Source organism: Sorex fumeus, unplaced genomic scaffold (genome assembly GCF_029834395.1).
Source record: "Sorex fumeus unplaced genomic scaffold, SorFum_2.1 ptg000265l, whole genome shotgun sequence".
NCBI lineage: Eukaryota > Metazoa > Chordata > Mammalia > Eulipotyphla > Soricidae > Sorex > Sorex fumeus.
This window is the reverse complement of record NW_026606322.1, coordinates 179194-205645: the sequence shown is the minus strand read 5'-3', so window position 1 is coordinate 205645 and position 26452 is coordinate 179194. Positions and strand designations below refer to the sequence as shown.

Sequence of the window (26452 nt, the reverse complement as noted above, 5' to 3'; positions counted from 1 at the left end):
ACAGGGCAGAATAAGCTGTATCAGGAAAAAGGACCCTCTCAATGAACAACCAGAAATCAGTCAAGTGTCTCAGATGACTTTCTTCTGTTTATCACTGGAGGATATCCAATCAACTCACACTGCTGCATTTTTGAAGGTGGGTAACTAAAATACCAGGCTGTTGGCAGATTGAAAGGATGAAAATGTATCCACAGCTGTTGGGAAGTGGAGACCTACAGCGGCATGAGTTACAGACCAAGAAACTGAAGGGTATAGATACACACAAATTTCCAGGACTCCAGTAAGCCCCTTTACAGATGAGGGAGGATCCATGCAACCTTTAGAAGACGTAACTTTGAATTCCAGTTATTTTATCATGCATAGATATGTGAGTACCTTTCCCCTACCCTCAATTATCCAAAAAATTTGAGCAGAGCAAAGTCATTGTGTGAGTGGGTCTGGAAAAGGGAACTGGGACAATAAAATTTGTGATCAAAAAGGTCATCACAATGGAAGAGGGAACTTCAAGGGATTTTATGCCCTGTCCTAAATATTCTGTCCCCACATTCAGAATAGTAACTGATTAAACCCTATCACAAGTTGACCTCTCTCACTAAATATCCAATTTCATGATAACACATGCACAATGCAAAAACAATTAAATCCTATGACAGAATGAATGAAGGAAAAGACTTCAGAAATAAATACCAACAGCACAGAAATTGGATTCTAATGAACTGTTAATTTATTTTATATATTTTTATTGAATCACTGTAAATTACAGTGATTCATGATTATCAGGTAGACAATGTTCCAGCGTCAGTTCTTTTCAACAGTGTCTACTTACCTCTACCAATGCCCCAGTTTCCCGCTCCTCACCCCGCAGCCTGCCTCTATGGTCTGCACATTTTTCCTCCACCATTGTTGTGTCTCCTCTTGTGGCAAGCTTCCTGAGGAAGACCAGTTCTCAGGGTCTTTGTTTCTATTGCCTTTGGCATTTGTTATTCCCTACCATGTTTCTTTATAACCGACACTGAGAGAGATAATTCTGTCTGTCCCTCTCCCTCTGACTCACTTCACTTAGCATGATACTCTCCAGGTTCATCCAGGTAGCAGCAAACTGCATGACTTCATCTTTCCTTATGCCCAAGTAGAATTCCATTGTGCATATGAGCAATTATTTTTTCTAATCCAGTATTCTTGGGTACTTGGGTTGTTTCCAGATTTGGGCTATTATGAATAGTACTGCATTAAATAGGAAGCAAATGTCTTTTCTGCATTGTATTTTTGGCTTCTCGTTATACTCCAAGGAGTGAAATTGCTGGATTGTATGAAAGTTCAATTCTTAGTCTTATTAAGAAATTGGGCAGTGAATTTAATTGAGCTATTTTGAAAATTCTGTAAGATACGTCAAAATTATATAACACAAATCAAATCATATGAAATAGCATGGAATTTCTTCATCAAACGATTGAAACTGTAAAATATTCAAAATTGAGATACTACAATAAAATTGAAAATTACATGAGCATAGTAAGCAGATTCAATTTTCTGAGGAAATAAACTTTGAAATCTAGGATAAAGTTTCAGAAATGATCCAAATGAAAGAGGAAAGAACCAAACGTTAGGAAAAATTGCAATATTTAGCAAATATCCTAAAAGTTTACTGGAGTCCTGGAAATTAGAATTACAGTTATGTAAGAAAATAACAGTCACTTAAGAACATATATAAGATGGTGAAAAGAGCAAAAGCAATAGAGCCTAATTAGAGAAAGAAGAGCAGAAACTTCTGAAAGAACTAATCACAGAAGTGTGAGAAGCTGACATAGTAACCAAAGATCTAAATACAAGTACATCATCTAAATATAAGACACAACATTGTTAATTACAAAAAGTTAACTTAAAAAATGTGAAATGCTTCAAGGAGAAAAATACATGTCATAGAATAATACATAGAATAATCCCAATCAGGCTATATAATATTTTAGTTGATTTCTACATGTAGCAAAGTGTGGAATAGCTTGTTCATTATTCTAATGATAAAAACTACTAGCAATATAAATAAAATATGGTAGGGAAATAAAGTCTTTTGCATAAACATGTATAGAAGAGTATTTTATTGTCATTATACTCGCATTACAAGAAATATAAAAATTCATTCTTTATAGGAAAGGAAAAATAAAACACATAATCTTGTGCAAGTGTTAAATACTAGTAATCAGAAATATAAACAAGAATAAAGTGAAATAATACAGAACTTTAAAGGAGAGGAACAAAGACCATGATATTTTTAGCCTAATGACAAGTTGATACCAGCACAAACAGACTATGTTTGATAAAAGACTGATAAAGTCCTCATAATAAATATAGACCAAAATATTGAATAAAAACATTGAGAAGGGAAAAAATGAATAAATGGAGAGAATCAATAGGAATACAATTCAAGTGAAAGGCAGATAGAAATTCATGAAAAAAATTTAATGTTTGAGGTGCAGCTGACTTAATTCAACCACAGAGACTCCTCTCCCTCCATAAAATAGGGTTCCTAAAGGAATTTCCTCCCATCCTTCAAAAGAATGGGTGGTGTGTGGTGGTGGGAGTGGTGGTGGAATATGGGCCTAGATGTATATGTGTGTGTATATTCCTGAGCTTTCATATATAAAAAAGCCCAGGATTAAACCTGAAGTCATCACTAGGGAATTCAATTTCAAAGAAAATGTAATAATTATTGTTCTCAAATTTTTCCAAAAAAATTGAAGAAACGGAATGATCCAAAACTCATTTAGGAGACAAAGGTTATAAGAAAGAATGAAAGAAAGGAAGAAAGATGGAAGGAAGGAAAGAAGGAAGGAACGAAGGAAGGAAGGAAGGAAGGAAGGAAGGAAGGAAATAACACAGAATGTAAACTATAGAGTGGTATATTTATGAAAATACATGCAAAGATTCTCAAATATTGAATGCTGAATCAAGCAATATCACTTAAGAGACTCAATAAAGATCAGAGATATTAGAATTTATTGTTTGCACATTAGACATCAGACAAGAATATCTGGAATTTATATATATATATATTTAGTAGCACTATCATCTCGTTGTTCATCAGTTTGCTCAAGCAGGCACCAGTAACATCTCCATTGTGAGAGTTGTTACTGTTTTGGGCATATCAAATACAGCATGGGGAGCTTGCCAGATTCTGCCATGCAATATACATACTTTAAATAAATAAAAGATCTTCTGCCTATGAAAAAATTCAGCGCAGAAGATCTTTTATTTATTTAATTTTAATTAGTTTTCTACTACTTTACAGCCATTTTTTGTGGTCTCGGACTACATATAAATACACATATCCTGTTTTTATAATTATTTTAAGTTCCTATTTGTAGGGCATTAGGTCACACCTGGTGTTGCTCAGAACTTACTCCTGGCTCTGTGCTCAGGGATCCCTCCTGGCAGTACTTGGGACCACACAAGAAGTACCAGGATCAAACCCAGTTTTTTAGCAGTGTGCAAAGCAAATGTCTTAATCTCTGTACTATCTCATCAGCTGCTGTTTTATTTTAAATTTTTTGTTTTATTTTATTTTTATAAATTTGTTCACAATAATTACACTTAATATTCCAACACCAATCCCACCACCATTGCACCTTCCCAGCACCATTGTTTGGAATTTTCCCACCACCAAACAAGCCTACCCCAAAGGCAGATCCTAAATAATTGATTTTGTATTGCTTGTTATAAATAATTCGCTAAAATATATCCAAAAAATTTCCTTAGAGAAAAGTGTGTGAAGAACATTGCACCTCACCCTGGAGACATCAAACCCTTGTATTCTTGGCACATTGGTGATGTAGAGAATGAAATGTTGTGCAGTCGCATTGCATGTGAATTCTAAAATTTTAAACAGGGTGATACAGCTGGAGTTAAATTTTTAACTAGATTATTACTTTGGGGTCTAGAGACATCTCTGCAGCTTAATGCTCTCTTCCAGGATTTATCTGTGAGTCTCTGGAACATGGCTGTTAATGAGCTTATTAATATAAACACAATCGTCCTGTTGTTCATCGATTTGCTCCAACAGCAAGCACCAGTAACATCTCCATTGTGAGACTTGTTGTTACTGTTTTTGGCTTATCAAAGACACCACAGAGAGCTTACCAGACTTTGCCGTTTTTACTCTCCGTAGCATACTGGGCTCTCCAAGAGGGTCAGAGGAATCGAACTGGGTCGAACCTATGCAAGACAAATGCCCTACCCACTGTGCTAAAAAGTGTGAAAATTAAAAATATAAAATGGTTCTTTTATATGTGGAGTATATAAGATAAAGCAAACTAGAAAATAACAAAAATCAGTCTGAAAATTAATGATGCTCATCAGAATGGGAAGGGAAAACGGGTGGGAGCAGTGCTATTAGGAGGTTAATTTTTTTCTTTTTTTCTTTATTTTGCCTTTTGTGTCACTTCCAACAATGCACAGGGGTTACTCCTCACTTTTGCACTCAGGAATTACTCCTGGCGATGCTGGGGACCATATGGGATGCTGAGAATCGAAACTGGATTGGTCGCATGCAAAACAAATGCAAACCCGTTGTACTATTGCTCTAGCCCTTACGAGGTTAATTTAACCCTGAAATTGGCACTAGAACTATTGTTCTGGGTTTGGTGAGATTTATAATAGCATATAGACCTGTATCCTAAAAGTTACATGGTATTATCAACCAATAGTAAATGAATAAAGCTCTAACTTTAAAAAAAAAAAGAGGAAAGATGAGAACGGAACATCATTTTATGACTTTTTTCTGGAGGGGGCTTTACTTGGTGATGATCAATGTTTAACCCTGGCTCTGTACTCAAGGATCACTTCTGATGAGGCTCGGGGCACCGTCTGGGGTGCCAGGGATTGAATCCAGATCAGTTGTGTTCAAGGCAAATGTGCTACCTGTTGTACCCCCAAGTTTTTTTTTGACATGTGGGTCCATGTCACTTTACAGGTTAAAATGAAATTTTTTTTTTTTGGCTTTTTGGGTCACACCCGGCTTTGCACAGGGGTTACTCCTGGCTCTGCACTCAAGAATCACTCCTGGCAGTGCTCGGGGGAACAATACAGGATTCTGGGAATCGAACCTGGGTCTGCTGAATGCAAGGCAACAGCCCTACCCGCTGTACTATTGCTTCAGCCCCTACAACGAAATTATTGAAAGTGTCTTTTTTCTCTCTTCACAGCTGTGGCATTTGGAAAAGGAACGTATTTTGCTGTTAATGCCAATTATTCTGCTGATGACAAATATTCTGTACCAGACGTGAACGGAAAAAAGTACATGTATTATGTGCGAGTTCTCACTGGACTCTCCACACTTGGGAATAGCTCCTTGATTGTACCTCCTCCAAAGAATCCTCAAAATCTTACTGATCTGTATGATACTGTCACAGACAATGTGGGAAATCCCAAATTATTTGTGGTTTTTTCTGACTATCAGGCTTACCCAGAGTATCTCATTACTTTTCAAAAGTAACATTTTGGTAACCTTTGAGAAATTATTAGTCTACACATTTCTAGTTGTAAAACAAGTTTTCTCTTTTAACAGCTCTTCCTAAGATTAAAGAATCACAGTCATTGAAATCTTCAGCTTCCCATTTGTAACTAGAATGAACCAGACTTATGATCAATACATTTGACAATGTAAATCAGATACATAGCACTGCATTCCAACACCATGTACCTCACTGTAGCACTGTCCTCCCGTTGTTCATCGATTTGCTCAAGCGGGAAAAAATAGGAATAGTTTTATTATTTCAGGAATAGAGAACAACATTGCAGAAGCCCCTCTCCCTGTCCCATTGCCAAGGGAATATTCTCAAAGATCACCAGTGGATCAGTATCAAACCTTATATACATGGTTTTTCATTATACATAACTATAATAAAGTTTAGTATATAAAATTTCAGATTGACAATAGTAAAACATTGTTATAATAAACTGAAATAAAAGCTCTGTGCAAGTTCTTGCTCCTAGGATCTTCTTATTTTGTATATTAGGATATTTATGGTACTGAGGGCTGGAAGCAGCTGGATAGTGTTAGACTATTAACAATGACTAACTCCAAAGAACACATTAATTTTCTTTTATTTTTAATTGAATCACCATGAGATAAACAGAAAGTTGTTCATGATTGTCAGGTTGTACAATATTCCAACATCCATCCCTTCACCGGTACATTTTCCACCACCAACGTCCCCAGTTTCCCTGCCGTTCTCTCCCCACCCAAACCCCACAGCTTGCCTCTATTGCCTCCTTGGCAGACCCTCTTATCTCTCTCTCTCCCTCGCTCTACCTCTCTCTCCCCCTCCCTTCCTCTCTACTATTTTCCTTTTTTCTTTTAGTTACTGGTTTACAGTATTGTTACTGATAAAATATCATACTTATCACTTTACCTCCTTTCAGCACTCAGTTCTTGTCCAGAATGATCATTTCCAACTAAAGGAATTTATGTGTAAATAAATCTTCCATAACTTGAATCGTTCCCTCTCCCATTTAAACATTTCATAAACCTTTCCTGATTTTATTAACTCCTTTCACCCACACCAACCCTCTTAGAGATAGGAGAATTCAATCTGGACTTTTATCCTTTGATTGTTACACTTCACATGACAGCACATGTTCTTCAAAGACTTCCTCTAACCTCATACACTATTTTGTTGGATATTCTAGTGTTTGAGAGTAATGATTTTATAATGATCCAACAAATAATTTAGTGAAAAAAGTCTATGCATCAAAATAAAGTTATATCTAAGCTTCTGCTTATATTTCTGTTCTTAAGACAGTTTTCCATGCCTCATTACAAGTGAAAAATGCTAAATTTTTGTTTTTAAAATAACATCCATTTTTACTTACCTTTTTAATTTTATTTTTGTTTGGTGGTGGGTGTGATATCAGCGGTGCTCAGGAATCACCCTGTGCTCAGGAATCATTTCTGGTGGTACGTGGAGGCCATATGTGGTACCTGAGACTGAACCTGGGTAAGTCATATGCAGGGCAAGTGCCTTAATCCATGTTCCATCTCTCCAACCCAGCTACTAAAATTTTGAAACATAGTACTGGGAACACCACAAATATAAAATAAAATATTCAGAATTATATCTTAGGTTTGGATCCTGGCATGTCATATGGTGGCCCATGCACCACCAGCAATGATCCCTGAGTATAGAGCTAGGAGTAAACCCTGAGCACTTCAGGGTATGCCCCCCAAACAAAAAAAAATTATATCTTAGTTTTAAGATGCAATTAAGATTATATTTAAAACTATACATGATATAAGTTATACATTTAAAATATGTCAGTTTATAGTTACTTCTGTTACAACTGGTTTTTTAATTCAATGATGTCTTAAGAAAAAGAAATTTCCTTTAAAAAATAGCTATATGAATGTCATTACTCACTGAAGCAGCTTTTGGACTTGCTCTTCAAACCCAGGTTCTCTCTTGAACATGTACCTTGCTTGCTTGTCTCCGTGTCTCTCTGTTTGCTCCTCTGTGTTCTCTCTTAAACACATATTCCTTTAGTTCTCCTGTCTCACACCTTTCTAAATAAATTTCATCCAATAAAAACCAAATTACTTCATGCACCAGGTTCCAAAAAGAGCCGAGATCACCGGGAAGTCCCAGATGGGGTAGGTGCCACATCCCGCCTCCTCCAGATGGAACCCTGGTGACCATGAGCCTCTACAAGCATAGCTCGAGTATGCAGGAACCAGGACCTTTACTCCAAACCACGCGGCAGCTTACGAAGCTGCGCGACATCTCCCTATATACAAAGTAATCAATGCAAAGTAAATCATCCAACGTTTCTCCCTGAAAATCAGGCTTAACTCTTATACAAACGACAACACCCAATAGGAGAGAGAGAACAAAAGGGAATGCCCTGCCACAGAGGCAGGGTGGGTTGGGGGGGTGGGGGGTGGGAGGGATACTGGGATCCGTGGTGGTGGGAAATGGTCACTGGTGGAGGGATGGGTAAAAGTAAAGAAAAGTAAAGGCCCTCCCGTTGATCATTGATTTGCTTGAGCGGGCCCAGTAACATCTCCATTGGAGACTTTCTTGTTACTGTGTCTGGCATATCGAATACGTCACGAGGAGCTTGCCAGGCTCTGCTGTGCGGGCGAGATACTCTCGGTAGCTTGCCGGGCTCTCCGAGAGGGGCAGAAGAATCGAACTTGGGTCGGCCATGTTGGCTGCGTGCAAGGCAAACGCCCTACCGCTGTGCTATGGCTAGGCTGGAGGGATGGGTATTCAAAATAAATTAATTAACTAAAAATATGACTAAATAAGTGCAATAATGAATAAATATCTACCCCCAATGGAAAAAAAACATATTACTTCAGTATAAAATTAAATTAAAAAATAAAATGTGAAATCAATATAAATCCCAGCTCACGATGTTAGTTGAAAATCGTACAATAATTCCCTTCTTGTTTCTTGTTTGTTTGCAGGGGGTATCATAATGGTGTTTCTCAGGGCTTACTCCTACCTCTGTACTCAGGGATCTCTTCTGTTGGTGCTCAGGAGATCATATATGTCGCGGGGAATCAGATCAGAGTTGACTGAATGCAAGACAAGGAACTTGTCCCCTGCTATAAGAATTTCAAGAGTTGATTTTGCAGGAGTGGAGACACTGGGCTGTGCACACCAGAACTCCTCAGCTTCATTATCTGAAATTACACTAGAATTTGTCCAGTAGTGCATAATTCCATCAAACTTTGTTTTTACGTAAAATAACCATCATCAACAAAATCCAGTTTTTAAAAAATGGATTTAGTGTTAATTTATTTGTTTCCTCAAGATCTCCTACAAAAAGAAAAAAAAACGAGGAAGAAGTTGCTCAATTTTTGCTGAAGCAACATGGTGTTTGTTATTTCAGTCACTACATATAGTGCTTCATTGTCTGAGACAATTATTTCTTCAAGAAAAGTTTGGTAAAAATTTTTTTTCTCAATTTTATTTAGGCTATCAAAAGCATATAGCCTTTCTTTAGCTGATGCTGTGTTCATCCAGTCTTTTCATGAAGGCACTAAATTTATTTAAATCATTAATAACTAAGAAATTTAGTTGATGACTTTGAAAACAAAGAATTTAAAATTTACCTAATGCCTTGCAGATTTGTTCAAAAACATCACAATGTTCAAATACATCATAAAGATCCGTAATAGCATAAGCTCTCTTTTTCAAAAAGTTAGAGAATAGTGTTAAAGTAACTTGCATGAGATCGTCAAGCTAATAAGAACCACAGTCGGAGAAATGCAAATCAAAAGAATAATGAGCTATCACCTCACACCACAGCGACTGACACTCATCAAAAAGAACAGCAACTAATGTTGACAAGGATGTGGGGGGAAAGGGATCATCATTCACTGCTGGTGGGAATGCAGACTGGTCCAGCCCAGCCTTTTTGGAAATTAATATGGACGGTCCTCAAAAAACTAGGAATTTAGTTTTCTATGCACTCTAGCAGTTCTACTCCTGGAAACATACCTTCAGTTCCTGAACACAATTGAACGTCTATGTTCATTGACATAGACGTTCATAGCAGCCCTATGGACAATAGCCAAACAACCTGGAAACAATCCAAGTAAATGCTCAAGAACAAATGAGTGGATAAAGCTATGGCATAGCTATGAGTCTAAGCAGGAAGATTCCTGAGCCACATATGCACTGCTGCCCCAGCACTGGCTTTCTGTTCAGGACCTTCTGAACAGATTTTTTTGTTTGTTTGTTTTTTGTGAGGATGCACTCCTGGCAGTGCTCAGCACTTACTCCTGGGATGTATGTAATGCCAGGGATAAACCTGGGTCAGCCATTTGCAAAGCAAGCACCCTACTGGCTGTATTATCTCTCTAGTCCTTGAAGTACCTTTAAAAAAGGTAATTTTGAACCGCTATTGACTGCAGGTAATGGAAATCATAGAGAAATAAACCATGCATAATGGAAGACTCTTCTAGTCTTAAAGTCAGAATGCAATCTCCCAGGCAATCTCCCCTTCCCATGGAGACACTGCTGGTTTTCTCAAGTTAGAAGGCAGATTGCTGTGGGTAGCACAGTACTAGTGACTACTGCTGCTACTCAGTGAGAATGGTGTCATACTCCTATGTTTTTTCTCTGCTGATGTAAAATGTGTCCTGTTTATCTTAGTTTACTTCCTTCTGTTTGGGAGCATTAACAATCAGTATTGCAACAGTAGAGCTCCCTCTACAGACAGCCTGTTCAAATATATATGATTTTAGCACAGTGATGTCGCTGTTGTCCCAAAATTTCGAACGGGATCGGACCACCGTCTCCTTCGTGCAAAATTCTACTTCACAGAACGGGGAGAAAGGGCTGCAAAGTTCAAAAAGAGAACTCCCAGAACGACCACCAACTGGGAACTCTTTGGTACTATTGCGGCAACATGGGAAGATGCCATTGTTGACAACATTGACGAGGAATACGATCGACTGGTTCAGCACCTCCATGAATGTGCGAGGAACGCCAAGAGAGAGATAGCCACAAAAAGTCGCCTATCTTCGAAAACTCTTGAGCTAATTCGCCAGCGTGGTTTGGCGCATGCCTCAGGCAACCGCAAGCTAACGTCCGAGCTTGCAAAGCAGTGCAGAGATGCGATCAAGGAAGACCTCAAAGAGAGAAGAGCAGAAGTACTGGTAGATGCAGCAGAAGCCGGGAAAAGTATTCGTAACGCCCGCCTGTCCTTCGCCAACTATAAGACCAAGATGACTGCCCTCCGACGTCCTGATGGATCCATCACATCCTCCAGAACGGCAATGGAGAAGATTATCCATGACTTCTACTCAAATCTCTTCGATAGCCATGTCCACTTGCCGACATACCAAATTCCACAGGATGGGTATGTCATTCCCAACGTTCTCCCTTCCGAAATCCGACACGCCATTTCGTCAGTAAAGAAGCAAACAGCACCCGGCCCAGACAAGGTCAGACCTGAACACCTGAAGAACCTGCCGTCAGTACTCATCAATACACTGGCTCGGCTCTTCACTCGCTACCTGTCTGAATGCAAGGTTCCATCTCAATGGAAAACCAGCAGGACCGTACTACTGTTCAAGAAGGGAGACATCCATGACATTGGCAACTATCGCCCGATCTGCCTATTGTCTGTCATCTACAAGTTGTTCACTCGAGTCATCCTGAATAGGATTGGAAGAACACTAGATGAAGGACAACCATGTGAGCAAGCAGGGTTCCGCAAAGGATTCAGCACCATCGACCATATCCACACGATAACCAAACTCATTGAGGTTTCTCGGGAGTTCAAGATGCCGCTCTGCTTAACGTTCATTGATTTAAAGAAGGCCTTTGATTCTGTTGAGACGGAAGCGGTCATTGAAGCCCTAGCCAATCAGGGCATTCAAGCCCAATACATCAGGATCCTCCGTGAGCTGTATTGCGGATTCACTACCAGGATCTCACCATTCTACAAAGAAGTGATCGTTGATGTCAAGAGAGGGGTGCGGCAGGGTGATACCATTTCACCAAAACTCTTCAGTGCCACCCTCGAGAACATCATGCGACGACTGGAATGGGAAGGAATGGGAGTGAAGATAGATGGTCGGCAACTACACCACCTCCGCTTTGCTGATGACATTGTTTTAATAACACCAAACATCAGCCAAGCGGCACAAATGCTGGCCGACTTTGACCGTGAGTGTGGAAAGGTAGGACTACAGCTGAATCTTACGAAGACAATGTTTATGAGAAACAGCCTTGTTCCTGACGCCCCATTCGCTCTCAATGGAACGACCATCTCCGAATGCAACAGCTATGTGTACCTAGGTCGAGAGGTCAACATGACAAATGACCTGGCACCCGAGCTGCGCAGGAGGAAGAGAGCGGCTTGGAACGCCTTCAAGAACGTCGAAGAAATAGCTAAGAGGACGAAGAACCTCCGGCTCCGGGCACATCTCTTTGATTCCACTGTTCTTCCTGCATTAACATATGCCTCAGAGACCTGGGCCCTACGCAAACAAGATGAGAACGCCATTCAGGTCTCCCAAAGAAGAATAGAAAGAGCTATGCTTGGAATATCACGTTTCACTCAAATGAGAGAACGAATCCGGAGTTCTGACATCCGTCGACGATCAAGGATCAGGGACGCTGTCTCATTTGCCAAGGTGTCGAAAATCAGATGGGCTGGTCACGTAATGAGATTTAAAGACGACCGTTGGACTAGAGCTGTTACTGATTGGATTCCACGGGATGTCAAGAGACCGCGTGGCCGCCCACCTACCAGATGGTCAGACTTCTTTGTCAAGGTCATGAACGATCGGTTTGAGGCCCTCCATGTTCCCGGAGCGAAGAGATGCCATTGGGCTACACTAGCACGCGACAGGGACAAATGGAGACGTTACTGGCGCCCGCTCGAGCAAATCGACGACTAACGGGAAGTTAAGTGATTAAGTTAAGTGGTAGGGCATTTGCCTTGCGTGTGACTGGACAAGCAGGCCAAGCCGGGTTCCATTCCTCTGCCCCTATTGGAGAGCCCGGCAAGCTACCGAGAGTATCTTGCCCACACAGCAAAGCCTGGCAAGCTCCCCATGACGTATTTGATAGCCAAACACAGTAACAAGAAGTCTCACAATGGAGATGTTACTGGGCCCGCTTGAGCAAATCGATGAACAATGGGAGGACAGTGCTACAGTACTAAGTTTCCTTCATTTTAATCAATACACGAAGTTTCTTTATTAAATTTTCTCCCCTGATAGTGATATAAATAAAACTAAGTGTCAGTCTATTACTACTTTTATCCTTTGACCTAAGCATCTATTTCCTTGAGTTGTACGATCTAAGGTCAAAGTAGCACCCAACAAGTTAAGATTACATGTTTCAGCAAGATTTATGAACTATCTTTCTGTCTTTGTTCTGCGCTCAGGGATGACTCCTGGCTAGACTCAGGGGACCACATGGGGTGTCAGGGATTAACCCGATGGGCTGCATACAAGGCCCCTACCCACTATACTATCTCTCCAGCTTCTTTACTGTTTCTTTTCCTCTACTAACTTGATTTTATTTGTTGTTCTTTTCCCATTTGGTTCAGTTGTTAAGAGAAACTGATTATTTTCCATTTTTCTGGTTTCTTTTATTTTGAGGTGTGTCTCAAGTAGTCTCAGTGAGTCTGGGGGTCACTCCAAGCAATACTCAGTCAACTAGGCCAGACAATTCAATGCGAGGACTTAAGAAAGTGATGCTGCTTCTGTCTGCCTGTGCCCGGCAGTGCTCAGCTGGCCATGCAGTGCTCGGGATCAAGCAGGGTATCCTGCACACACCGCCCATGTCCCTCAGCCTGTGCCATCCCCCTGACTCCTCCTCTTCTTCCCTTTGGAAAAGACGGATCACTAGTCATTCTCCTGAATATCCCTTCTTATAGGTTTTGATAATTTTTTTCCATTTTTGTTTATCTGAAAAGGTAATTTAAATTTCTTCGTTAATTTCCTCACTGACTCAGTGATTGCTGAGAAAAATATTGCTTGCACTCCAAATGATTGAAATTTTTCCAATTGTCTTTTTGTGATTGAATTCTATTTTGTGGTATTGTTTTCTTAAAATGTTTATTGTGAAGTATAGCCAGGAGGAAGGTATGTGTGGGTTTGGGCTTCAATCAGGTGACAATTTTTACAGTAATTACAGTAGATAAACAAGAATGATTCACAAACAGTGTAGATGGTCATTTGAAAACCCAGACTTTCTTTCAAGCTGCATCCAGTTTACCTGCTCTGACTAGAAGTAGAAAACACTGTAGGTAAACAAAATCCCTGAAGTGGCCCAGGTGTGGGTAGAACAGGTACTCTGCAGTAAGCCAAGGTCAGCCCCAGAACTGAACGCCTCTTAGGATGCGGTCATAGTAAAGATTATTCATTCTAATCAGCTCCACAATCAGATCCTCTCCACACCCAGGCTAGAATTTTGGCTTCATGGATCAGGGATCACAAGCTAAGCTGTCATCCCCCATGCTGTCAGATTAACCCATGCAATACACAGGCAATTGCAGGAACCAACAGCTGGCTGAAAACCCTGGCAGCAACCAAAGCAGGAGTGTATCTGCCCCTCAGTCTTGTATCCTTAGCTGCTGCTGGGGACTGAAGTCTGCAGTCTGCTACCCCAGCTCTCACTGTGCCTCCTGCCATGCCCAGCACAGCCTCTCTCCTGATGTTTGTGCTCACAGACACAGATGCCCTCTCACTGGCAGGTCAGGTGTCCTGGAGGCTCCTTGGTGTCTTGGTGACAGTTACTCTTCCCTTCCTAGACCCTTCATCTCTTGCAGTGAGGGTATGTCATTTAATTTGAAATTCAGGGCATATCTATTTTACCCCCAGCTTGCAAGTATCCTCCAATAAATTATAATTTTGAAAAATGTGAGACAGAAATAGTATGGCAAGTAAGGTGCTTGCTTTGCATGTTGCTGACCTGGGTTCGATCCCTAGTTAGGTTCTGTGTGCACCACCCATAGTACAAAGTCCAGAGGACTGTCAGGTCTGGCCCCATAACAAACAAACAGAAACCCTCTTTCATTCCCATACCTGGGCTGGGAGCCCTGGCGTTTGTCGAGGAGCGCCCTATATTCCTCCCCAGAACAGGGGTCCTGTGGCAGCATCATTCCTGTGAATCACCACAGCTTTAGGAGCTCAGGGACACTGAATCCATCTTCAGTGCATGCTGCCTCATAAGTATCCCAGGAAAATATTGTGAATATCTTGCTTCTCCACACTTCTAGCCATCTGATCTCCATAGAACCAAGCAAAATACAAAAGGAAAAAAAGTAAGATCAGTTTTTCATAGCTAATAGTTAAAACTATTAGCCGGGACCCCTTGGAGGGGAGCGGGTTGAGCTTTCCTCCCCGCCCCGACCGGGGCTCCGGCAGCTGAAGACCTCCAGGACCAGCCACCACCATGCTGAGACCACTCTCCGCACACATGAAGGTACTGGCAGAGGGACAAAGCCACGCGGGTTCCGGGGCGGAGACCTCCAAGCCTACTGGGATTGGAGTCGAGCATCTTCTATCCAGATCCTCCAAATTCCAGCAGGCGGGGGTCACACCCACCACCTGGCCCCCTGGCGCCGTGTAATCCCATCAGCAGCCAAGACTCAGAGACTATAAAATCTAGATCCCGGAACCGCGTGGCCGCATTCGCGGCCACGCGACATCTTATCAGAACTTTTTTTTTTATGACATCTTATTATCTCATTCCTACTTTGGACATACTTGCAGGCTATCGAATGTAGCCTGCTCACAGGGCAGAGTCTGGCAAACTTCCCGTGGCGTACCAAATATGCCAAATACCAGTAACAATGATGGGTCTCATTCTCCTAAGGAGCCGTGAATATAATCTCAGGGCTAGGATGAAAGAGACGTTACTGGGGCCTGCTCGAGGCAATCAACGATTAACAGGATGATGAAATGAAATGAAATGAAATGAAATAGTTAAAACAAATACCTGAAAATCCTGAAGCCTTTGCTGCTATGCAGGGGTGGCCGGCAGGTTCCCAGATTCTTCAGTATTTTCAAAGACAAGATGTTCAAAGTTAGAAAACAGAAAAGTTTGTTGGAAAGTAAGTAGAAGAGAAAGATATTCCCCAACAGGGGAGATACTTTGTCTAGGAATTAATTAAATAGGGTTCATATTTGGGGGGCGGGGGGAGGTGTGGTTTATAGGAAAACTGGGACTTAGTGTTACTCAGCAAAGAAATTATGAGAGAACTCCCGTTTGTTTCCCAGAAATTTTTCTGCTAATTTAGGGTCTGTCTATGTTGTCAAGACTAACACCCTGTACTATGTAGGTTTTTCATTGTACCATCTCCCTGGATGTTTTCTATTATCTTAGTCTTCTGTGAGCCCAAGAGCTGGAGCAGAATTCATGGTCTTGGGAAAGAGTAAACTACCCAGTCTCAGAGAGAATTTAGGAATTTTCAGGAGTGTCTAAAATGTAGACTTAACTCATCTAAAATGGAGCCACAGACAACAGTGACAAGGGGGGAAACTGAGGCTTCCTCTTTTAGGCGCCATTAATTTGCAGGTGAAACACCAGCCTGCCTCAGAAATGAAGCCGATTGCGTGCCTGTGGGTGCGAGCCCTAGGGGCAGCTGTCTGCTCCGAGTCTGCGGGTGGACAGCCAGGCGGAGGGTGCCAGGGGCTGCCACGGTGACCCTCGCAGGAGCTGGGAGAGCGCCTCGCCGGCAGCGCTAGCTCAGCAGAAGGAGGCGTGTCTCCCCGACGAAACCGAAAGGCCTGGCCGGTCGCTGTTAGGGCGGTTGGGGTGGACCTTGCCGTCCTTCCCACACAGCAGCTCCCATGGCCGCGCCGCGCTCCTTCCCGCTGCTGGTCGAGGGCTCCTGGGGCCCCGACCCCCCGCGGAACCTGAGCACCAAGTTGCAGATGTACTTCCAGAGCTCCAAGAGGTCGGGCGGCGGCGAGTGCGAGGTGCGCCCGTGGCCCGGGAGCCCGGGCCGCTTCCTGGTGCTGTTCTCCCCCGAGGACGGTGAGGCCCGGCTGGGGCGGGGGGAGGGGCGGTAGGGGGCGGGGGGCGCCGGGAGGACCCCGCGCTCTTCCTCCCGGGGACCCGAGGGGCGCCGCGCCGGCCCAGTGCCGGGTTCCCGGGCTCAGGGAGCGGGCGGCAGCGCAGGCGAGCTCGGGAGGGGCCCCGCGCAGTTTGCGGGATCCGGCGGGTGCAGCGGGGCGGCAGCTCCACCAGACCTGGGCGGGCTTCCTGAGCGGCTGCGGGGGTTACGACGACCTTAAGCGGGGAGAGATTTCCTGGGAGAATTCCATGCAAACTGTTGCAGAGGGGGAGGTCGGTTAAGGCAGCCAGGAAGGGAGCGGCAGGGAAGGCGGGCGCCTGGGTGGAGGAAGTGATGGTGATGATGCTGGGGCTAGTGCTGGGGGCAGAAAGCTCAGTACCTCCAGGGCTGGCACGGGAAGGGCGCCCGCGGTCGCTCATGCTGGTAGGTATTCTATTCTATTATAATAGAATTATAATAATAATTCTATTATTCTACAATAAAATTAATATTATAGAATAATAGAATTTGCACCTCTGCAGGTAAGAAGGAAAAGATTGTGGGACATTTTATCAGATTTGGAAGTGGGGGTGCTTTTATTAAAAACAGAGCAGAACTGGGTCGGAGCGATAGTACAGCGGGTAGGGGCTTGCCTTGCATGTGGCTGACCCAGGTTCTATCCCTGCCACCCCACATGGTCCCCCCTGTCCATCCCGGAGTGATCCCTGCTCACAGAGCCAAGAGTAGCCTGAGCACCACCAGGTGCAGGCAGACACCCGAACGAAACACTGAAAATTATCTCTCTTGGTGAAGCTGTAGGGGGAGATTACGCTGAGAAAATTTGGTGGAGACCATAGCCGGCTTGAATGACAAGGAGAATGAAACATGCTGTGGAACCATGGTTAGGGTTCTGGAACCTTGAGGCCAGGCAAGTGTTCACCAAATAGCGGGTAATGGGAATAAAACAGTTCATTCGGATGCCATCACCAAGAAAGTAGATGGTGGACTTGTTCCTGAAATCCACCTTACTCTGGGGCATGGAGTTTAGAAAGGGCTTTGGAAGCAGCAGGCAGCAGGAAGGGGTAGAGAGCAGTATCCTGCTGAGGCTCTGGGGACACCAGCCTGTGCAGAAATCTCCACTGCAGGGCTCTGTTCAATCTGCCTGGGGGTCTGTTGTCTGTGTGACAGTATCTGAAATAGCATCTATTGTTTTTCTATTTTAGATAAACATCTATAAATTAATATGTTAATTAATAGATGTTTATCTATTAACATAAATGCTATCTATTGTTATCCTTTTGCTCTCATTTCAAATTGACTCATCAATGAGCACAAACACATCATTTACACAAACATTTCTTAATATTAGGAGAAAGGCAAACCAAGGGGTGAGAGAAAGATCTACAATTCTGTGGAGAACAAGATAGGGTTTATAATACCTACTCCTATATACTTTACTTACAATGGGCAGGAGAGAGACTGATGGGAATCCACTTTAGGGAACTGAGTGTTTTACTGGTGTGTGGGGGGAGGGATGAGGAAGGGGGGAGGCACACTGATTTCTGCTGGGACAGTCAGTGGCCATCACACCTTTCAAGAGATTCAATCTGTATTCCAAAGGATCTTGAGCAGTGCAAGACAAGTGTGGGGTGAAGATACACATTTGTGCACTGTTCTGGATTTGTACCTGACCCTAAAGGACAGTCACTGCTCCACTGGAGAGAGGGGAGGCAGAGTCCTTGACTGTGAATTTTAGGTGGGTGGGACGGGGCTGAGCACTGTGAGGAGGAGCTCCCTCCCATGTGCAGTTGCTGTGTTTTGGGAAGGGAGAAAACAACACCCTCCACTTCTCCCCTTGCTAAGGTGCCTGCCGAGTGAGCCTGGGGGCCAGGACAGCTGCTCTCAGAGCTGCCGTGTTCCAGTGGGTTTCCTGGTCAGTCTTGTGGAAGGAAATCACAGACCCCGCCACCCTGTCCTGCATTTAGAGAATCTCTTTGGTCAGAAGAACTGCAACGAAACTTACAGGACCATGATAACCATGGAATGTTCTAGGCAGGACTGAAATGGGGAAATGAAACCGAAACAGGAGCACAGTGCCCAGAGAAGTGTAGAGGTCACTGAGCAGAGAACAAGAGACCTGCTTGGCCCAGAGCTGTGTGGAGACAAAGTCGGGGTCCAGGGTGTGAAGGTAGAGAGAATGGGTCACATGTTTGCCACGTTTGAGGCTCTGGGTTCAATCTGGAAACTCAAAACAAATGCATAAAACAATTACAACATAAGTTTTCCCAGGCTTGATCTCACCTAGTAAAGTCCAGAGAAAGCAGTGCCTTGTGAGTCATTTTCCTACTGTCAACATCAGCACAAACCCTGTTCCTGGGGCATTTCCATCCTTGGCCACTCCCATTGTCCTCAGGGCAGAGCCCCTTGAGGGCCACGGAGCCCCTGTGTCTGACTGACTGTGTCTCACTAGGGTGAACAGACACAGACCCTGGGGTCCCGGAGTGGGGGTGGGAATCGACACTTTTTTTTCTTTTTGGATCACACCCGGCAATGCACAGGGGTTACTCCTGGCTCTGCACTCAGGAGTTACTCCTGGCGGTGCTCAGGGGACCATATGGGATGCTGGGAATTGAACCTGTGTCGGTCATGTTGGCTGCGTGCAAGGCAAACGCCCTACCCGCTGTGCTATCGCTCCAGCCCCGGGAACGTACACTTTTAAGCAGCACCCTGATGCACTAAAGTTGGAGAAACCCCTTTGCGTGTTGGGGAGTGAGTGGAAGGACCAGGGAAATAATGATACAACCCATAGTCATGGAGAGGAGTTCAGGCCCCAGTGTGGCTATGGTGACCTCATTCTGTTCTAGCCTCAAAGCAGAACTGAGTTCACTCTCCCTCAGACTTTTCTTCACAGCTCCCAGTCCACTCCCCTTCCTCCCAGGCAGCCCCCCAGACTGCTCCAGTGACACCTTCATGTTACCCCCACAGCACAGACTGCTTGTTACTTTTCTGATCAAAGTTCAGTTCTGATAAGGGGGATGGGAAATCTATTTTCCATTTTAGCTTCCACCCAGAGAGATTAGTAAGTAGCAGGTTTTGGGGAACTGCTGACAGAGAAAGATCTTTGCTGCTTCCCCAGGTCACAGTCCTCTTCTGCAGGGACACCCTCGACCCTCCACACCACTGAGTATACTCTGAGTACACCAAGTGCAGCTCCAGGAGTAACCCCTCAGCATTGCAGGGTGCCCCCCCAAACAAAACAGAAACAAGCATACTAAAAGAATAGTATATGGCAGTGAAATAATGGCAGAAAAATTGCTACACTTGAACTTTCAAAAAAAATTCTAGTTCACTTTACTCTTTCTGATCTTTTGTATAGAAGATAAAGTAGAGGGAAAGATGCTGAATGACTAATTCAAGACCCAGTTTGGGGACCAAGCTTTAATATGTTTCCATTTACTGTACCATGTATTTGACTGGCTTGAATTTACTCTTAACTTCCAGTACTTGGGGACCTAAAAGTGTCCTGAATCCACATCATTATGTAGTTTTTAAAGAGAATTTGAAAAGCTTCAGCCCTTTCTTTGAAAACTTCTATTTTTTATATGTTGGGAACCTTTATGTCTTCTTCAAAGAAGTGTCTGTTCAGCTCCCTTTTTCATTTTTTTGATGAGGTCATTTGATATAAGGTAAAGGTAAAGGCTCTCCTGTTGATCGTTGATTTGCTCGAGCGGGCCCAGTAACGTCTCCATTGGAGACTTTATTGTTACTGTGTTTGGCATATCAAATACTCTCGGTAGCTTGCCGGGCTCTCCGAGAGGGGCGGAGGAATCGAACTCAGGTCGGCCATGTTGGCCGCTTGTAAGGCAAACGCCCTACCGCTGTGCTATCGCTCCAGCTGAGGTCATTTGATATATTTTTTTAAATTTTTATTAGTGAAACACCATGAGGTACAGTTGTAGACTTACAAATTTTTGTGCTTGGGTTTCAGTTATACAATGATCGAATACCCATCCCTCCACCAGTGCCCATTCTCCACCACCACCAGTCCTAGTATCCTTCCCACCCCCCTTTCCCCCAACCCACCCTACCTCTGTGGCAGGGCATTCCCTTTTGTTATCTCTCTCCTTTTGAGTGCTGTGGTTTGCAAAAGAGACATTGAGTGGCAATCTTGTTCGGACTACAGTCTACTCTCATCACGCATTTCCCATCCTGAGAGGAACCTCCCAACACACTTTATTTGGTGCTCCCTTCTCTATCTGAGCTGCCTTTGGAATCCATAAGCTACATTGATATTTTACTTTTTAACTCTTGAGTGCTTGAGTCTTAGGAATTAGCCTTTTATGATGTGTGAAGTTTTTTTTTTTTACCATTTAATGGGCTGTCATTTTATTTAGGTCATTATTTCTTTGGCTGTGCAGATGCTTTTGAGTTGAACATAGTTCCATTTCTGTGTTTATTTCTACTTTTGTTTTCTTTGCCAGTGGGTTGTCTCATTGAATTCTCCTCTGAGGTTAGTATTATAGAGCATTTTTCCAATGTTTTCTTCAGTGTGTTTAATGGGTATTTGACATCAAGGTTATTACTCCATTTTGAATTTACCTATATGTATGGTGTGTGATGGCAGGGAAAACTCTAGTTTCATTGCACTATTAACAGTTTTGCAAAACAATGATTTACAAAATTATATATGGTTGAGTTTAGACAATGTTCTAGTACCAATAGCACCACCAGTTTCGACTTCCCAACACCAGTGTTCTCAGGTCCCCTTCTACCTCCCAGCTTGCTGCCTTGACAGGCACATTTTTGTGCTTGCTTTTGGTAGTTTGGATCTCATGTTTCCAGTGTGGTTGGTTTTGTGGTTTGTATATATAGATATATCCCCTCTCTATATCACTGATGTATCCAAAGTCCTTAACCCTGGCCCTCATTACTTCTCTTCCACTTATAATTTATATATATATATATACAAATTATGTATATATATGTATATAGCATCTTATAATCCACTCATTAGTGGGCACCTAAATTGATTCCATTTCTTAGCTACTGTTATCAACTATTGCAATAAATAATGCTGTACATATGTTCTTTTGAATGGATGTTTTTGTGTTCTGGCTAGATATACCCAGAAATGAGGTTGCTGGATCCTGTGGCAGCTTAAATTTTAATTTAGTAAGAAATGCTCCACAAAGGTTAAACCAGACAGAATTCCTACCATCAGTGAACAAAAGAGTTCCATTTTCACCACGTTTCCACCAATATGTCTTGTATTTTTGATATGTGTCATTCTCATTGCCATCCTACTTGAATTTCACTGTAATAAGTGATGATGTACATTTTTTATATCTCTTGGCCATTCATTGGTCTTTCTTAGAGAAGTGCCTGTTCATTTCTTCTACCCATTTTTGATAGGGTTTTGGATTTATTTTTGTTGATATTTTTGAATATTTTATATATCCTTGATATTGACCCTTTGTCTGTTGTGTTGAATGTGAATATTTTCTCCCATTCACCTAGCTGTCTTTTAGTTTTAGCCCATATTAATTTTTTATTGAATCATCTTGAGATACAGTTACAAAACTTTCATGTTCGGGTTTCAGTCATACAATGATCGAACATCCATCTCTCTACCAGTGCACTTTTTCAAACACCAACTCTTCCCCAGTATCCTGCTCCCCATCCCAGCCCTCCCCCTGCCTCTATGCCAGACAATTTCCCCATACTCTCTACTTTTGGGCATTATGATTTGCAATACAGATACTCAGAGGCTATCACATTTGGTCCTTTATCTACTTTCAGCACAAATCTCCCATCCTAAGTGATCCTCCAACCATCATTTAGTTATCGCTTCTCTATTCCAGCTGCCCTCTCCCCCAGCTCATGAGGCAGGCTTCCAACCATGGAGCAATCTTCCTGGCCCTGTGTCAGTCTAATATTATGTTATATTATATTCCACAAATGAGTACAGTCATTCTACGTCTGTCCCTCTCTTTCTGACTCATTTCACTTAGCATGATATTCTCCAAAAACATAAGCAAAGTTCATGACTTCATCTCTCCTGACAACTGCATAGTATTCCATTGTGTAGATGTACCAAAGTTTCTTTAAGCAGTTGTCTCTTCTGGGCACTCGGGTTTTTTCCAGATTCTGACTTTTGTGAACAGTACTGCAAAGAACATACAGAGGCAGATGCATTTCTACTCTGCTTTTTCGCACCCTCAGGATATTTTCCCAGAAGTAGCACAGGGCTGGAGCGATAGCACAGCGGTAGGGCGTTTGCCTTGCATCCAGCCAACATGGCCGGCACGAGTTCGATTCCTCCGCTCCTCTCGGAGAGCCCGGCAAGCTACCGAGAGTATCTCGCCCGCACGACAGAGCCTGGCAAGCTACCTGTGATGTATTCGATATGCCAAACACAGTAACAACAAAGTCTCTAATGGAGACGGTACTGGGCCTGCTCGAGCAATTCGATGAACAACGGGAGGACAGTGTTTGTTTGTTTGACAGTGTTTGGTATTGCGGGGTCATATGGAAGCTCAATTTCTATTTTTTTAAAGAATGACCATAATGTTTTCCAAAAAGCTGGACCAGTCAGCATTCCCACCAACAATGAAAGAGGGTCTCTTTCTCCCCACATCCATGCCAACACAGGTTGTTCTTGTTCTTTTGGATGTGTGCCAGTCTCTGTTGTGTGCGATGACGTCTCATTGTTTTGATTTGCATGTTGCTTATGATTAGGGATGTACAGCATTTTTATTTGTGCCTTTTGGTCATTTGTATTTTTTTGAGGAAGCTTTTTTTCATTTCTTCTCCCCATTTTTTGATTGAACTGAGGCTTTTTCCTTATACCATTCTACTAGTGTCTTGTATATATCCTGGATATTAACCCTATATCAAATGGGTATTGGGTAAATATTTTTTCTCATTCTTTGGGCTGTCTCTGTAGTTTGGTCACTGTTTCTTTTGAGGTGCAGAAGCTTCTTAGTTTAATGTAGTGCCATTTGTTTATGTTTGTTTTCACTTGCTTGGTCAGTCGTGTTTCATACTTAAAAATGCTTTTAGCTTCAATGTCCTGGAGGGTTCTGCCTACATTTTCCTCCATGTGCCTTATGGATTCAGATCTAATATTGAGATATTTAATCCACTTTTTTTGTAGGAGTACTGCTATTTATTCAGCCACTGATTAGCTGATTGAATTGGGCATGAACTCCACCTTAATTTTTTTAATTTTATTTTTTTCTTTTTATATTTATTTATTGAATCACTGTGGGAAAAGTTACTAAGCTTTCAGGTTTAAGTCTCGGTCATACAATGATCAAACACCTTTCCTTTCATCAGTACTCATTTTTTACCACCAAGAACCTCAGTATAATCCCCACCCCTCCAAATGCCTGTGAGGCAGATAATTTCTACTTACCTCTTCTCTACATTGATTACATTCATTATCTCGACAAAAGATGCACCATTATTGTTTAGAATTCCCCCCCAAACAATCAGAATTGCTGAAAAGGCATTGTGAAATATTTTGTTTTCTATAGCTGGTTATGAGAATCATATAATGTCACGTGGCCACGATTTTGGATTTCTGCAAAGAGCCAGATAATTACGAGATTGGTTTCTGTGTGTCTGGTGTTATGGCCGTGCCAGAAAGCTGCTCGTGGGGGGTAACTCATGACCTCGGTAGGGCATGGAGGACGTACTGGTACCACACCCCTTCCCATGAGACTGCAGTTGCCCCGTCACTGCCAGCTCATACCTGGCTTTCCTATAAGCTCTGAGGTGGTGGCCACTTTGCTGCCAGGGGGGAAAAGGCAGAAGGGAGCAGCCCCCTTTCCCTCCTGGGCATGGCGCTGTAGTTTAATGTATGGTCCATTCACTTTTCTTCTGCAAGCTGCTGGGCTCTGGACTAAGTCCTTTTGCCTCTGGAGCCATGGCCGTGCCAGAGAGCCGCTTGTGGGGGGCAACTCTTGACCTCGGTAGGGCATGAAGGACGAGCTGGTACTGTTCCCCTTCCCATGAAACTGCAGTTGCCCCTTCACAGCTGGTTTATACATGGCTTTTCAATAAGCTCTGAGGTGGCGGCCACCTTGCTGTCGGGGGGAAAAAGGCAGAAGGGAGCAACACCCTTTCCCTCCCAGGGCGGCATGGTGTCGTAGTTTAACACACGGTCCATTCACTTTTCTACCTCAAGCTTCCAGGTTCTGGATTAAGTCCTTTTGCCTTTGGAGCCTTAGCTGTGCCAGAGAGCCGCTTGTGGGGGGCAACTCGTGACCTCAGTAGGACGTGAAGGATGAGCCAGTACAGCCCCCCTTCCCATGAGACTGCAGTTGCCCTGTCACTGCAGGCTCATACCTGGTTTTCTAATAAGCTCTGAGCCGGCGGCCACCTTGTGTGCAGTCCAGATGCATTTCTGCCAAAAGCAGCTGGGTTTCAAGGTTTGTTTCTGAGTCTCCAGTATCATGGCCATTAATCAGCTTGATCAGGAGCCAGAGAGGTAGTTTGTAGGTGGCGACTCAGGGTCTCTTTGGGATGGGGAGAAAGAGTCGACTCCACCCCATGTGGTGAGGCCCCGTGTGTCTCATCACTGCAGGCCCAAACCTGACTGTCCAGTGGCCTGTGGAGGATGGTGGTCACCAGGCCGCCAGGGGGAACAGGCCAAGGCACAAAACCTATTCCCATCTGGAGTGGCCCAGCGCCAGTAACCTACTGCAGTAACAGGACGCATTTCTGCCAAAAGCCTTTGGGTTCCAAGATTCGCTCTGAGTCTCTGGGATCATGGCCATTAAACAGTTCGATCAGGAACCAGAGAGGCCATGCCTCCAATTATATAGCTGAGCCAGAGGTGGTTTGTGGGTGTGTCTCCCACATACTTAACTTTTGGCCATTTACTTTCTTGGTAAACTTTGCCCCAAGTTTTTGGGGTCTGGTTAAAGGCACAGCAGCAATTTTGGGGTATCTGAAAGTCGAACGTTGCCATCAGGCTGCTGATGCACTAACCTCACAGGTACAGATTGACCTACTGACGGCACCATACCCACGATCCTTAATCCACTTTGATCTGACTTTTATGCCTGGTGTTAGACAGAGGTCAGAGTTTTATTTTATTTATTTATTTATTTATTTATTTTGCTGGTAAGCTGTCCAGTTTTCCTAGCACGACTTGTTGAAGAGGCTTTCCTTGGTCCACTTCACATTCTTGCTACTGTGACAGAATATTCAACTCTGTTCCATTGGTCTGTGGGGTCTATTTCTAGCCCAATACCATGCTGTTTTAATTACTACTGTTTTGTAGTACAGCTTGAAGTTGGGGAAGGTGATGCAACCCATCTTCTGGAGTTAGTACTTTGTGGAGTATTGCCATTTTGATAATGTTAATCCTCCCTGTCCATGAGCAGGGGATGTGTCTCCTTTCCTAGTGTCCTCTCTTATTTCTTGAAGTAGTGTTTTGTCATTTTCTTTGTATTGGTCCTTCATCTCTTTAGTTAAGCTGATTTTAAGGTCCTTGATTTTCTGAAGCACTATTGTGAATAGGATTGTTTTTTAATGTCTCTTTCTTCTCTTTCATTATTTGTATATAATAAAGTTATGGACTTTGGGTGTTGATTTTGTAGTCAGTGTTAATTTTTACACCGCATAAAATATTAATTTTATGTAGTCCTATTTGTTTATTTTCTATTCTACTGCCTATGCTGATAGCACCATATCATTTAAGACACATTTGAGGTCCAAATCTTGGAATGTTCTTCCAAATTTTTCTCAATGTACTTTATATATTCTGGTCCAATTTCCAGATTTTTGATCTACTTTGAATGCATTTTGTCTGTTCCAAGTGGATCAAAGTAAGGTAAGAACTCTGGATGCAGCTTTAAGTTTTCGCACGTGATTATCTCCCAGCACCATTAGTTGAAGAGGCTGTCTTTACTCC

The 26452-nt window shown here is 42.9% G+C and overlaps 2 protein-coding genes across 2 annotated transcripts in view; both read left to right on the top strand.

The window, feature by feature from the left end:
* The window catches only part of LOC130018619 (protein mono-ADP-ribosyltransferase PARP14-like), a 159984-nt gene extending 154496 nt beyond the window's left edge, over nucleotides 1-5488 (top strand). The window contains exon 17 of the mRNA XM_056109406.1: nucleotides 5199-5488. Coding sequence (XP_055965381.1) covers nucleotides 5199-5488 — 290 coding nt within the window. The remainder of the gene's footprint in view (nucleotides 1-5198) is intronic.
* A 10833-nt stretch (nucleotides 5489-16321) lies between these two features.
* The window catches only part of LOC130018620 (protein mono-ADP-ribosyltransferase PARP14-like), a 79659-nt gene continuing 69528 nt past the window's right edge, over nucleotides 16322-26452 (top strand). Inside the window, exon 1 of the mRNA XM_056109407.1 lies at nucleotides 16322-16508. Coding sequence (XP_055965382.1) covers nucleotides 16322-16508 — 187 coding nt within the window. The remainder of the gene's footprint in view (nucleotides 16509-26452) is intronic.